At 44.1% G+C, this 15,219-nt stretch overlaps 1 protein-coding gene across 1 annotated transcript in view; it reads right to left on the reverse strand.

The window, feature by feature from the left end:
- Positions 1–5,796: 5,796 nt before the first annotated feature.
- Positions 5,797–15,219, reverse strand: part of LOC142741767 (ileal sodium/bile acid cotransporter-like) — a 32,536-nt gene continuing 23,113 nt past the window's right edge. The window contains exons 4-6 of the mRNA XM_075851101.1: positions 12,542–12,717; positions 11,854–12,011; positions 5,797–5,930 (exon numbers count right to left, since the gene is read on the reverse strand). Of these exons, the coding sequence (XP_075707216.1) occupies positions 5,797–5,930; positions 11,854–12,011; positions 12,542–12,717 (468 nt within the window). The remainder of the gene's footprint in view (positions 5,931–11,853; positions 12,012–12,541; positions 12,718–15,219) is intronic.

Raw genomic sequence — 15,219 nt, forward strand, 5'->3', positions numbered from 1 at the left:
AAAAAAATTGTACAGTATGTGTGTACATATGTGACATATTGCAGTTAAAAATAGGGGAAAATGGTAATTTTTACAAAATGTCTTCCATTTTTCTATTTTTTTATTAATTTCCGCAAATCGTATCAGTCTACTTTTACCACTAAAATTAAGTACAACATGTGACGAAAAAACAATGTCAGAATTACTTGGATATTCAAAACTTTCACAGAGTTATTCTCTGATACAGTCAGACATACCAGGTTTGACAAATCTGGCTTGGTCATTAAGGTACAAACATGCCCGGTCATTAAGGGGTTAAAGAGGCTCTGTCACCAGATTATCAAATCCCTATCTCCTATTGCATGTGATCGGCGCTGCAATGTAGATAACAGTAAAGTTTGTTTTTTTAAAACGATTATTTTTGGCCAAGTTATGAGCAATTTTATATTTATGCAAATGAGCCTTTCTAATGGACAACGGAGTGTTTTCTCTTATTTCCAACTGGGCGTGTATTGTGTTTGTAACATCTGGGCGTGTTTACTTGTTTTGCTAGCTGGACGTTGTGAATAGAAGTGTATGATGCTGACGAATCAGCATCATCCACTTCTCATCGTTACCACCCAGCTTCTGGTAGTGCACAGACACACAGCGTGTTCTCGCGAGATCACGCTGTGACGTCACTTCCTCCCACAGGAACTTCATCGCGTGGGACGAGCGAGGACACACTGTGTTTCTGTGCACTGCCAGAAGCTGGGTGGTAACGAAGAGAAGTGGATGATGCTGATTCGTCAGCATCATACACTTCTATTCACAACGCCCAGCTAGTAAAACAAATAAACACGCCCAGATGTACACACAGAATACACGCCCAGTTGGAAATAAAAGAAAACACGCCCAGTTGTCCATTTAAAAGCTCATTTGCATAAATATAAAATTGCTCATAACTTGGCCAAAAATGATCGTTTTAAAAAAAAACAACACGTTACTGTTATCTACATTGCAGCGCCGATCCCATGCAATAGGAGATAGGGATTTGATAATCTGGTGACAGCCTCTTTAAATTACTCCACAACAGATAAGGGTATGTGCACACACACTAATTACGTCCGTAATTGACGGACGTATTTCGGCCGCAAGTCCCGGACCGAACACAGTGCAGGGAGCCGGGCTCCTAGCATCATACTTATGTACGATGCTAGGAGTCCCTGCCTCGCTGCAGGACAACTGTCCCGTACTGTAATCATGTTTTCAGTACGGGACAGTTGTCCTGCAGCGAGGCAGGGACTCCTAGCATCGTACATAACTATGATGCTAGGAGCCCGGCTCCCTGCACTGAGTTCGGTCCGGGACTTGCGGCCGAAATACGTCCGTCAATTACGGACGTAATTAGTGTGTGTGCACATACCCTAACTCATAGGAGAGGCAAAACATACAGATACAACAGGCCTCTTTTTATTTTTTAGAGAATAATTACATCAGAGGGTTTCCCTGTACAAAAATCTGCAGCAAATCCACGCTGAAATCTGTACTATATTTTTGTGGATTTCACACTTTTTGTATTGTTAAGATCTGCACAGATTTTTTTATTTTCTGCAATGGTTAAATGACTTGAAAACACCATTCACTTGTATGCACTAAAAGTGGGAAGGGATTTCATCTTGGGGGAATAAGGAAAACACTCCACATGATAAAATATATATATAAGGGTATGTTCACACGGCCTATATACGGACGTAAATCGGGCGTTTTTGCCCCGAATTACGCCCGAAAATAGCGCCTCAATAGCGCTGACAAACATCTGCCCATTGAAAGCAATGGGCAGACGTTTGTCTGTTCACACGAGGCGTATATTTACGCGCCGCTGTCAAATGACGGCGCGCAAATAGACGCCCGCGTCAAAGAAGTGACCTGTCACTTCTTTGGCCGTAATTGGAGCCGCTATTCATTGACTCCAATGAATAGCAGCGCTAATTACGGCCGTAATTGACGCGGCGTTCAAGCGCCTGCACATGCCGGTACGGCTGAAATTACGGGGATGTTTTCAGGCTGAAACATCCCCGTAATTTCAGCCGTTACGGACCCCCGCCGTGTGAACATACCCTAATATACAAGAAGGAAGGCCGGATGTTTCTATAACTAGTCTCTACAGACTGTAGTTGAACGGCTGCTCTGCGGCAGGCTCTTACTGTATGGATGATGCTCTTTTACTGCGACACTGTCATCTAGCTTTTTTAGCGAAACAGACGCTTGTTCATTTTCTTTTATTTATTTTTTTTAAGAATAGCAAACATTAGTAAATATATATTTTTTATTTTTTTTCTTCCTTCCCTTTACGTAACCTGTTACCACTTTCTAGCAGCACAGATGCAGGTATATGACACAATATAAAACTATTTACATGAGAATTCAGCAATAAATGTTTACAACAAGCTATATCCAAGTTATTTATGTTTCCTGTAAAGATTGAGCGGAACAAACGTTTATTTCAGAAATATGATTTGTATTCTACTTTTGTTCGCTGGTTAATGTTTCAAATGTTCTAAAAACCTCTAAAGGGGCTTTCTGGTAAATGTACGGTCTAATAAAATTCCCCAAAAGCGCTAGTCTCGTGACACTTTGCTGCTGGAGGAGAGACATTGGGGTCTAGATCAGTACAGTAAGATAGGGAACCCGCGTGCTCTGATATTTTAGTGGTGCTTACTAAATGCTCCATGATGTTGAATAATTTTGTAACCAAATGGTATAAGTATTAGCGTGGGTTCACACTGCGTTTTTAGCTTGTGGTTTCTTGTTCTGGTTTATCAACTCCCATGTCTCTCAATGGGAGTTAATCAGTCAAAACAAAAAATGCATGCTAAAATCCAAACAAAGACGCAATGTGAACCCAGCCTAAGGCCACTTTTATATGGCGGTAAATTAGTCTGTATTTTGCATCGGTATTTGGAGGCCAATACCAGAAATGGAAGATAAACTTATCTCCCTTGTTATAGATTCAATCCTGGTTTAGGGCCTGTTCACATCACTGTTCATTTCCGTTCCGGTGTTCCGTCGGAGGGTTCCGTCGGGTAAACCCCGCAACGGAAAGTGAAACTGACAGTACAGCTTCGGTTTCAGTCACCATTGATCTCAATGGTGGCGGAAACATCGCTAATGCTATTGATTCCGTCGGAAAACCGGAAACCAGCCGGAATGGTGACGAACGGAAAGCATTAGCGATGTTTCCGTCACCATTGAGATCAATGGTGATTGAAACGGAAGCGGTGCTGTCCGTTTCACTTTCCGTTGCGGGGTTCACCCGACGGAACCCCGGAACGGAAATGAACAGTGATGTGAACAGGCCCTTAGGGCTTCCAAATACTGATGCAATATACTGACCTAAATACTGCTGTGTGAAAGTGGCCTTTCAAAAATTGATCCCTCTTAAATGCAGTGTGTTACTTTAAAGAGTCTAGCTTGTTCTTTGATCGGTTTTTTTTTTTTATTGCGAAAGTAGTTGCACAATTTGTGGTGGTAAATGCCTCCTAACCGAATAGGTTTTCACGTACCTAAAACATTGTAAGCACCGGAACATACCTTTTTTTTTATGTACTAATATGTGTAACAGAAAATGGTCTCTACAGATAGTAGTTACAGATGTAGCAGACCTGAATTTACAATCTATTACATCGTGATGATATACTAAATTTAAAGGGAGTCTGTCACCAGAACTTTGTTTTGAACTACCAGTATGCTAATCTACTTCATGCTAACCTGATTTCAAATGTGTTTTCCTTGTTCCCCAGGAGCCTGCTTTGCATTAAAAACACACTTATTAAGCTTATGCAAATTAGCGTTTCAGTGCAACGAGGGCGCCTCCGTTGCACCAAAATGCTAGTGCGTCATTGCTCTATTCAACCCCCCCCGTCCCTCCCTGCTGGATGTGATTGACATGGGCCGGGCAGCGTACTCGGCTAGTTCATGCCTGGCCCTGTAGTGTAGTGTGCGTTCCTGCATCTTAGTCGGTGCATGTGCAGTATAAACAATAGGATCGCCGCTGTAGCACGAACTGTATTCGCATACTGCTAGTTCAAAACGAAGTTCTGGTGACAGACTCCCTTTAAGATAAACCAGTACATTTACCTGAAAAAATGAGGTAAGACGCCAAAGTAAGCTGTGCTTAATGACATGCTGAGCTCTGCTACATATATAAATGAAAAAAATATATAGCGCACACTTTTTATTTCAGATGGGGAAGTCTTCCTTGAATAAATCTCTCTGCCATCTGCGTAGTGTAATGCATTAAACATTTGCATCACAATATACAATAGAGCAGACCCAGATTGATCATTAGGAGCAGCGAACCTACTGTATTCTATGGGGACAGAGTTTGAATATCCTAGCAGCGAGTATTGAAGTTTGTGATCCTGTAGGCTTTAGTAGTGAAAATTCACCTTGCCTGGATTATTAGGGCTTTAAAGTTATGTATTATCCTATAAATGGAATGGGAGACAGGATAGTTTTTCCACTATACAAATATTTAGAATTTTCTATAGCCACTATCCCATTAAAATATTACCCATGATAATAAGTCACCTTGTTATCTTCATTGTTATATAGGGAAGCCAAAGGGCTCATTCAGACACGCGTGTATCTCGTCACTGACTCGTGTATTTCAATGGGGCCGTTCGCACGACCGGTGTTTCATGTCCTATTTTCCTGCGTGTCACGCATCTCTCCATAGACTCTAGTCTATGGGGGATCCTTGACAATGTGTCTCGCACGGGTGAACCTTGGATGTGAAAAACTGCAGTTTTTCACGTCAGAGGTTAGCTACGCTCATCTGAATGTAGCCTTAGGGTGAGTTCAGACACTTCAAAATTGACACAGATTTTCCGTGAAGATTCCACATCACAAATCCATGTCAATTTACAGTTCAATACATGTTAGGGTATGTTCACATGTAGTCAACAAAAACGTCTGAAAATCCAGAGCTGTTTTCAAGGGAAAACAGACCCTGCTTTTCAGACGTTTTTTTACCAACTCGCATTTTTCGCGGCGTTTTTCGCGCCGTTTTCGCGGCGTTTTTTACGTCCGTTTTTGGAGCTGTTTTCATTGGAGTCTATGAGAAAACAGCTCCAAAAACGTCCAAAGAAGTGTCCTGCACTTCTTTTGACGAGGCTGTATTTTTACGCGTCGTCGTTTGACAGCTGTCAAACGACGACGCGTAAATAACAGGTCGTCTGCACAGTACGTCGGCAAACCCATTCAAATGAATGGGCAGATGTTTGCCGACGTATTGGAGCCGTATTTTCAGACGTAAAACGAGGCATAATACGCCTCGTATACGTCTGAAATTTGGCCGTGTGAACATTCCCTAAACAGGATTTTTAAAACTGCATTCACACAAAGCACAAAAATTTTGCACGTAAATAGTAACATACTGCAGGTTTTCAAATCCGCTGCATGCTAGTTTTGTTGCGGAAAAGGCGCATATTTCACCCTTTGCAATGCAAAGGCTGAAATCAGCTTGTATCGCTTGCAGATTTTGCTATGGAAAGCTGTGGATTTTCAGCTAAATCCACAGTGGAATCTTTCTCCCGTTTCTAGACTTAGCCTAAGGATCCATGTGTATTACATAAGTACTAAGCAGTTTCGTTTTTACGGTTTCTCAATTTTCTTGATAGTGCGATATCTACAGTAGATCCCCCACACAGCTGAATAATGTCATTTCTTTAAGCAACCAAGTCTGTTCCACGTTCTGAATAAGTCCTTGTGTTCTGATCGGTTATTAGCCATGAAGTATCAGGTATATTTCATCTTGATTTATATTGCTGAGTCTCAGTTCTTTGGCTTGTCGTCAAGATTTGGCTTTTCACGAAGATCAAATCCCTCGTTTTCCAGTGCATATGGGGACACAGGTGCGTCTTCCACTTCAAGTTTTTTGCCACATATCTTTTTATAGATTTGGTAACCTAGGAGTAAAAAGCATATAAATTAACCATAGAACGCATATAACTCTGGGAATGTCTCATTCAATTAGGAGATATTATTCAGGGTAGGTCCAAATAGAGTAAAAAATGAATACACAAAAATAATATATGTTCTTCAGTCGATTTGATATGATGTTAAAAAGACAAAACCTGTCCCACAAAGTTATGTTCTGTCCAATTAACCCCTTAACTACTGTCAATACGCCTTTTCACGGCGGCCGTTAAGGGTACTTATGACAGAGCGCCAACTTTTCCCTGCGCTCTGACATAAGTCCGCCATGGGTGTCCTGTGCCGGCTAAAGTGGTTGTCGGGCGGTCTAAAGACAGCCGGACACCTGCACTAACTGGCGGGATCAATCTCACCAGTTTAACCCCTTAGATACGGCGCTCAAGAGCGAGCGCCGCTTCCAAGTGGTTTTGGAGGGAGGGTGCTCCCTCTCATCCCATCGGCACCCTGCAATTGCAATCACAGGGTGCCAATGGATTCTATGGTAGCCGGGGGCCTAACAAAGGCCCCCAGGTCTGCCCTTAGTGGATGCCTGCTAAGCTGTGCCTGAGGTATGACCTAGGTGCCTGTCAGTTTTACAGGAAATAGTACGCTGCAATCAGTGGCACATGACCGCACGGACCCCCTCATGCCCGGCGGCGTCGCAAGCACCAGAGGGGGCCCCGGTGCCAGGGCCGCACCTGGCATGAGGTGAGCTTCTGTCCGACTCCCAGCTATTAGCAGCCGTGGTCTGTGCTGCGGTTAAAACTCCCTGTGCTGCTTTAGAAGCTCCCCCTCCAGCCCCACTTCGCTGCTCTACACACCTCTCCTCCTGCTGCTGCTGTTACCAGTTGGGACGTGAGGGAGGGGAGATTGTCGGCGGTCTCTGTGTCGGACTGTGAGCAGGAGAAACGCTGAGTGAAGGCTCCCACCCCATCAACCTGCTGAATGCCCTTCACAAATATCCTACATAAAAGGTAAGTGCATGTGTGTTTACAATGTGTACTTTATATGTGTATAATGTGCGTATTCATGTGTGTCTGATGTGTACATGTGTGTGTGTGTGTGTGTGTGTGTATGTATATATATATATATATATATATATATATAGTGTGTGTGTATGTATATATAGTGTGTGTATGTGTGTATGTATGTCTATATATAGCGTGTGTATGTATATATACTATGTGTATATATATATATATCTGCAGAAATTCCGCAGAAACTCTCAGAAAAAAAAAGCACAATTTCCTGCATTTTTGCTACATAAAATGGTGCATATTTTGCTGCGTTTTTCTCACTGCTGGGAGATGATGACATCTCCTCTGAAAAGCGCAATAGGAATTGACATGCTTCAGCACGAAAAATAAGCACCGCAGGACAAAATTTCTGATCAGATTTTTTACCTAGCGTCTGGATGAGATTTGTTAAATCACACTCACTTTGCTGCTACCGTATTCTGCGTATTTTCCGGGTTGCAAATACGCAGCAATTCCGTTAAGTGTGGACAAGCCCTAATACAGTAGCAGCAGAGTAGATTAGATGTGAACAATTCTCATCCACATGCTGCGTAAATAAGTGGGAAAAAAAAAGCTCAGATATTAACCTGCAGTGCGTTTTTTTAATATGCAGCATGTCAATTGTATTTGCGTAAACGCTGCCTATTTGTTTCGGGTTTTCCCCATTTAATTGAATGGGGACGTAAAACCCGCAACAGATAGCAGATGTTATGTAAAAACGCAATTTAGAAAAAATAAAAATCTTGTACTTGCCCAGAATTCTGTTTCTTCATCCGGGCCAGCCTCCTGGGATGACGTTTCATCCCATGTGACCGCTGCAACCAATCACAGACTGCATGCTTCACATGGGATAAAACATCATCCCAGGGCTGCAGTGTAACGATGCTGTGTAGCACTATATACAAGGGGGGGAGCGCTGGGTGGCACTAGATATAAGGAAGGCAGCGCTCTGTGGCGCTATATACAAGGGAGTGCTGCGTGGCTCTATAGGGGGCTTTGTAGCTCTATAGGGGGCTGTGTGATGCTATCTACAGGGGTGTGTGCATGTGGCGCTATCTACAGGGGGTGTGTGTGGTGCTATCTACATGGGGGTTGGCGCTATCTATAGGGGTGTGTGTCGCGCTGTCTACAGGGGGCACTGTAAGTGGTGCTTTACTTTACAGTGTGTGACACAATTATATTCAGGGGCGCAGTGCATGGTGATATTATATGTAGGGGCTGCAGAAATGGGTAATGGCCAGGAGAAGTCGTCATGAGCTCTGGACCGGATGGAGAAGAAAAGAGGAAAACAAAACTACTAGCATCTGAGACGTTGTCACCTGTGAGTTACTGGATTTGTAAATAATCTACCCCCTCTCCTGACATGTTTATTATAGTGCATATATGTATAGAAAAATCATACATAATTGATTTTAGCATTTGTTCGTAGCATATTTCCAATATAATTAAATAGTCAGATTTAGACAGCAATTCATAGGTGATTTAGAGAAAAGTGCATGCTCGATTGGGTTGAGATCTGGTGATTGACTTGAGCATTGCAGAATATTCCACTTCTTTGCCTTAAAAAACTCCTGGGATACACGCGGATCAGACGGGTTTCATGGTAGGCAGAGAAGCACGGGACTAAAGCCATCAACCTTATACACAAAGCTAAGATATCCAATACACCCCTTATGCTCCTGTCTACAGACGCTGAAAAAGCGTTTGACAGAGTCAATTGGACTTTTATGGAAGAAACCCTTCTCCGTCTTGGCCTCCGATCCCACATGATGGGCTGGATAATGTCTCTATATTCATGCCCGTCTGCCAGAGTCCGTGTGAACGGAATCCTTTCGGAGGGTTTCTCCATTCATAATGGCACCAGGCAGGGGTACCCCCTGTCCCCCTTGATCTTTGTGCTGACTTTGGAGCCATTTCTCCGGCATGTTCGTGCTAATCCTGACATTACGGGTTTGGAGACGGAGGCCACAGTTAGCAAGGTAGCGGCATATGCTGATGATCTACTCTTCTTCTTGACTAACCCGACCGTCTCCCTTCCCAATCTCATGCGGGAATTTCAGCGCTTTTCCAAACTATCTAACTTTAAGATAAACTTTTCTAAATCAGAAGCACTGAACATTTCCCTTCCTCCCCACCTCCTCTCGACCTTGAAACATTCTTTTAGTTTTAAGTGGAATCCGGTAGCTTTGAAATACCTTGGTGTCCGCATCTCCCCAGACCTGAAGGATGTTTTCCAACTGAACTTCCCTCCCCTCCTTGCTGATATTAAGGCGGACTGTACCAGGTGGTTTAAAGGTACTTTTACATGGATGGGCCGGTGCACTATCTTCAAAATGAACGTGCTTCCAAGAATCCTTTATGTTTTCCAGACCCATCCCATAGCTGTTCCTATGCAATTCTTTAAAGCGGTCAATTCTCTCCAGATTTCCTTCATTTGGTGTGGTAAAACTCCTCGACTCTCACGCACACTTCTTGGTCGGTCTAGAGAATCTGGAGGGTTGGCACTTCCGGATGTCCGATCTTATTATATTGCATCTCATCTTTCTCGGGTAGTTGACTGGTTTTTAAACCTTCGGTGGGCCTGGAGCAGAGTTTCTCCTCTATGCCCCTGATGGTTGTCCCTTGGCTACACCGTAGCCAACTCAAACATCTACGTCATCACCCCACTATTGGCCCAACACTACTGTGCTGCTCCCTTACTTCAGTAAGAACCTCATTCCTCCCGTTACATTCCCCAATGTATCCTATCTTGGGCAACCCCTCTTTTCCCACCGGTATGACTGACCCAGTCTTTCATTCATGGCAGGCCTCGGGGTGGTTTTGAGCAGCTCAGTTTCTGAACGACACGGCGTGGCTTTCTGTTTCGGAGATGGCTCATGTCCCAGACCTCCCCCATTAGGACATTGGCGATCCCTTCAACTCCGACACTTTTGCTCTTCTATTTCACCTCCTGCATCCTACCACAAGGACAGGACTCCTCTGGAGGACCTATGTGCTGGCTCTGACTTGGCTAGGCACATATTGTCCACAATGTACAAACTTCTTATAGACCCCCCTGACCTACCTCTCCCCTCCTATCTTTCTAAATGGGAGGCTGACCTGGATATCTCCTTCTCTCTCACTCAAAGCAAACGTATTCTCACTATGGCCCACAAAACCTCCATTAGCTCCCTATATCAAGAAGCGGGCTTCAAATTGCTATCTCGCTGGTATAGGACACCAGCCCGGTTACACCATATCTTCCCTACAGCATCCCCTTTGTGCTGGAGATGTGGGCGAGAAAATGGTACCCTCCTCCACACCTTTTGGTCATGCACCCTTCTTATCCCATTCTGGGAAGGCATCAAGCGGGTGATAATTGAGGTCACGGGCACAGACAACATTGGACGAGGCCCTCTTCCTTCTCCATCCCTGCGACATCCCGGTGAATGTATATAAGCGCTCCCTGCTTCACTTTTTAGTGATTGCAGCACGGCATTGTATCCCATTACGATGGAAAGATTCCGCTCCTCCTACACTCTCCCTCTGGGTTTCACAGGTCAACGACCTTATGCATATGGAGGACTTGACCTCCGTCATTCATGACTCACACACCAAGTTCTGCCAAACTTGGACACCATGGACTGTTTTTCAGGACTCAGACTCCTACGAAAACATTATAAAGGAGCCACATTTATCTAGGCAACCTGATTAGCGTTCTTGTCCTGAGGGATGTCTTGGAGGCCCCCCCCTGCATATTCTCTCCTGACCTTACCTCCCCTTCTCGATCTTCTCTAAATGTCTGTTCTTCCTCTCTTTGTCCTTCAGTGTGGACATTTGAATCAGACCTCCGCGGTGGAGGCCTGCTTCTACTCAGTATATCTCCCTATATGGGAATGATTGCTTACATAATACCAGTGGATATGTATGTGTATGCTGCATTTCTATTATCTCCGTAATTTTTTTTGTATTTTGTCATCTGTACCCCATATGTTACAAAATGGATCTTCTTGGTCATCAAAATAAAGAATTTAAAAAAAACAAAAAAAAAACTCCTGGGTTGCTTTTGCAGTATATTGTGGGTCATTGTCCATCTGTGCTGTGAAGCGACGTCCAATCAACCTTGCTGCATTTAGTTGAATCTGAGCAGAAAGTATATCCCTGAACACTTCAGAAGTCATCCGGCTGCTTCTGTCTTCAGTCACATCATCAATAAACACTAGTGACCCAGTGCCTTTGGCAGCCATGCATGCCCATGCCATCACACTGCCTCCACCATGTTTTACAGAGGATGTGGTGTGCTTTGGATCATGAGTAGTTCCAAGCCTTCGCCATACATTCTTCCTCCCATCATTCTGGTACAGGTTGATCTTAGTTTCATCTGGGCAAAGAATGCTGTTCCAGAACTGGGCTGGCTTCTTTAGATGTTGTTTGGCGAAGTCTAATCTGGCCTTTCTATTTTTGAGGCTGATTAATGGTTTGCACCTTGTGGTGAACCCTCTGTATTTGCTCTCATGAAGTCTTCTCCTTATGGTAGTGTAATAACAATGCAGAGAATCGCTTTTTCCTACATTCACGCTGTAAAAAAAAATTATTTTATCCCCAAACTGCGGGGGTAAAAAAATACTATTTCTCTCGCATAAAACAAGGCCTCATACCGCTACGTCAATGAAAAAATAAAAAAGTTATGGCTGCTGAAAGGCAGAGAGGCAAAAACAGAAAAATGTAGCAGGTCATTAAGGGGTTAAAGTGCACCTGTTTTATGACACAATCACATTTTGAATAATCCATCAGATTGCTAATAGCGGATGATCTTAGGGAAATATTGTAGGTGTAGCGGTCATTTTCCATTTCGACTTGTTTCTCATCTTATTGCTGTAAAAACAATAAAAAAATTAAAATAAAAACCAGGTGGACTTACCTATTAGAAAAATGATGGCAATCAGGATTTGGAAAATACTGTATATCAATGGGAAAGTAAAGATCAATCCCAGCTGCTGAGGTGTAAATGAGAGTTGTACAATAGTAGAACATAGCTGCGTGTTCTGCATTCCAGTCTCCAGCGCCACCGTGCGACACCTAAATACATTATTATTATTTTTGAATGAGGCACAAGTAATACATAATTGAAGTACAATAGGCTTATTTCTGTAAACTAGCGTAAAGGAAATTGGATAAGTTTTCCATAGCAACTTACCAGATCTTTCATTTTCTAACATGAACAACAAAACCAACAGTTTTATTTTTCTTCTTATAATTTTTTCCCCTTGTGCTACAACTATTCAAATGTTACATGTTAAAATTTTGGCATAAGTGGTAGAAACTATGATTTCTATGTGTTTTGTACCATTAACTTTAACAGAACAGTGGGAACTTTAAAAACAATTGTCGTCCATATAAATTCTTTACCGTTTACTACCTTCCACTGATCTCAAGGACACTCATAAAAAGAAATTACAGTATGAGCAGAACTAGTAAAGGAAGATCACGCCGATCACTGTCTTAAAATCACTGTTCAGCATAAATTTTTACAAGACAAGTATTACATAATGCAATGCCCACTTCTATCTATTATACATCAAGAAGAAATTCTTAGAAAACATACATACCTGGACCATGATAAATTGGCCATCACTGCTAGGATAAAGCCTATTACGAATCCTAAAGCTGGAAATATAGTTCCTACAACCCACAATTTTGGATCGATAACCCAGGATCCTTTGTACAGTACTCCTCCAACCACAGCTATGGTAACGATAAGAAGGCCTCCTGTTATTGATCCCACCTACACAACAAAAACATCTCTCATTAAGTGGATTCGTGTGAACACTCGTTTGCTCGATCATTGGCCCATGTAATAGGGCCTTAAGTAATAGAGAAATGAAATATGATTTTTTGTTAACCCTTGTGGGGGAAGGTTATAAAGCAGAGGAGGACACTAATGTTTGTCTCTGTTAGGAATCTGTCTATACCATAGTTCATACATTCTATCCAACGGGAGTTAACAAGAAATTTCCTGTGAATTTTCTACCTTATCGTCATTTTGGAACCAGGACCCCTATAAATCATTTTCAGGACAGTGAATGAGCAGCTGTGCTACTAGTGACATATAATGAAGACCCCCAGCACTGCATTTCCTGCTCCTGCGCAGCTTCCATCAGTGCCATAGACTTTGAACGAAGGGGGCATGCCCGTCCTCAGCTCCATATAATGCCTCCTGGCAGCGAGCTTGCGGCTGTGGGGCACAAAACGCCTTGGACTGCCATTCTGATGATCAGAGGGGGTCCCAGTGGTTGGACCTCACTAAACTAACAGTTATCACTTATCCAGTGCCCAGAATACCACTTAAAATATGGCTTATTTTGTCAGTGATTTTGATAATTTACAGTCTGGAATACATGTGGCCGGGGGTCCTTCGCAATACCTCTCCACTTACAACTTCATCGACGTGAAGCCATGCCCCAAAACTATACCCCTTTTTGTGCGTATTAACCTGGACAGTTTTTTGGATGAAAAATGTGGCTACCCAAGGGAAAGTAGGAGCTATTTATACAAATTGACGATCTAAGGCTGGATTCACACGAACGTGGCGTTTTTGCGGACGCAAAAACGCGGCGTTTTGCGCGCGCAAAAATCACTTGCCAGCTCCGTGTGTCATCCGTGTATGATGCGCGGCTGCGTGATTTTCGCGCAGACGCCATCATAGAGATGATTCTAGCCGACGTCAGTCACTGTCCAGGGTGCTGAAAGAGTTAACTGATCGGCAGTAACTCTTTCAGCACCCTCGACAGTGAATTCAGATCACCATATCTAGCAACCTGTTTAAAAAAAAAAAGAGGTTCGTACTTACCGAGAACTTCCCGGCCGTTGCCTTGGTGACGCGTCCTTGGTGACGCGCCTCTCTTGATATCTGGCCCCACCTCCCTGGATGACGCCGCAGTCCATGTGACTGCTGCAGCCTGTGCTTGGCCTGTGATTGGCTGCAGCTGTCACTTGGACTGAATTGTCATCCCGGGAGGTCAGACTGGAGGAAGAAGCCAGGAGTCATCGGTAAGTCAGACCTTTTTTTTTTTTTTACTCGTTCATGTATATTGGGATCGGAAGTCACTGTCCAGGGTGATGAACCAGTTTAACTCTTTCTGCACCCTGGACAGTGACTATATCCGGACGTCGCGTACCGGAAATTTTTTTGCCGGGTTCGGCCGAACCCGGTGAAGTTCGGTTCGGTTGTCCGGGTTCGCTCTTCTCAAAGACACTCCGTTTGGATGTTTGTAAATAGAAAAGCATGTGGTGCTTTTCTGTTTACATTCATCCTTTTGACAGCTCTTGCGCGAATCACGCAGTTCGCACGGAAGTGCTTCTGTGCGGCATGCGTGGTTTTCACGCACCCATTGACTTCAACGCCCAAAGAACGGACATGTCGGACTCACGCTGAGCAAAAATCACGGACATGTCTGCACGGCCCCATAGACACATATAGGTCCGTGCAACGCGCGTTGCATGGACCTTTTTCACGTTCGCCTGAATAAAGCCTAAGGCTGCAGAAAAGCTGTAACCCATCATCATTGGCGTAGCTATAGGGGTCGCAGCGGTCGCAGTTGCGACCGGGCCCCTAAGCCTGGGGGGCCCACGGGCCCCCGTTGCCATACAGCATGTTTCCTAACAATCTTTTGTGCCGTGAAGCCGGCAATTCCTGGCTACGGTCACATGGCACACTTAGTGTACCATGTGACCGTGTTGTCACGTGACACGGCTTCCAGACCGAGCAGAAGAGTCGGTGCGGAGGACTCCAGGTAAGCTGCAGTGTAATGTAATGTATTGTGTTGTAATGTTATGTATTGTAATGTAATGTATTGTGTTGTGATGCCTTGTAATGTATTGTGTTGTTTGCGGTGGAGAGGGGGGGCGTTAAATCACAGCCCCCCCTCCTCCACCGCAAACTGCACAATACAACACAATACAGTATAGTAACACATGACTATGAGAGCGGGGCTGCGGCTGTGTAATACAGTCACTGCCCCGCTCCTGAGTCCTGACATGTGTGTGCCGTCAGGATGATGCGATGCGGCTGGCGCTGCACTAATGATCTGCCGCACTGAAGACAGAACATGGCGGGCGCACTACAAAACACCCCCATGTTCTGTCCTCAGTGCCTGAACCGCCGCTCATTAGTGCAGTGCCGGCCGCACCTCCTCATGCTGACCACGCACGCACTTCCTGTCAGGAGCGGGGCAATGGCTGTATTACACAGTCGCAGCCCGGCTCTATAATGGAGGAGATCAGAGAA

Source organism: Rhinoderma darwinii, chromosome 2 (genome assembly GCF_050947455.1).
Source record: "Rhinoderma darwinii isolate aRhiDar2 chromosome 2, aRhiDar2.hap1, whole genome shotgun sequence".
In the NCBI taxonomy this organism is placed as follows: Eukaryota; Metazoa; Chordata; class Amphibia; order Anura; family Rhinodermatidae; genus Rhinoderma; species Rhinoderma darwinii.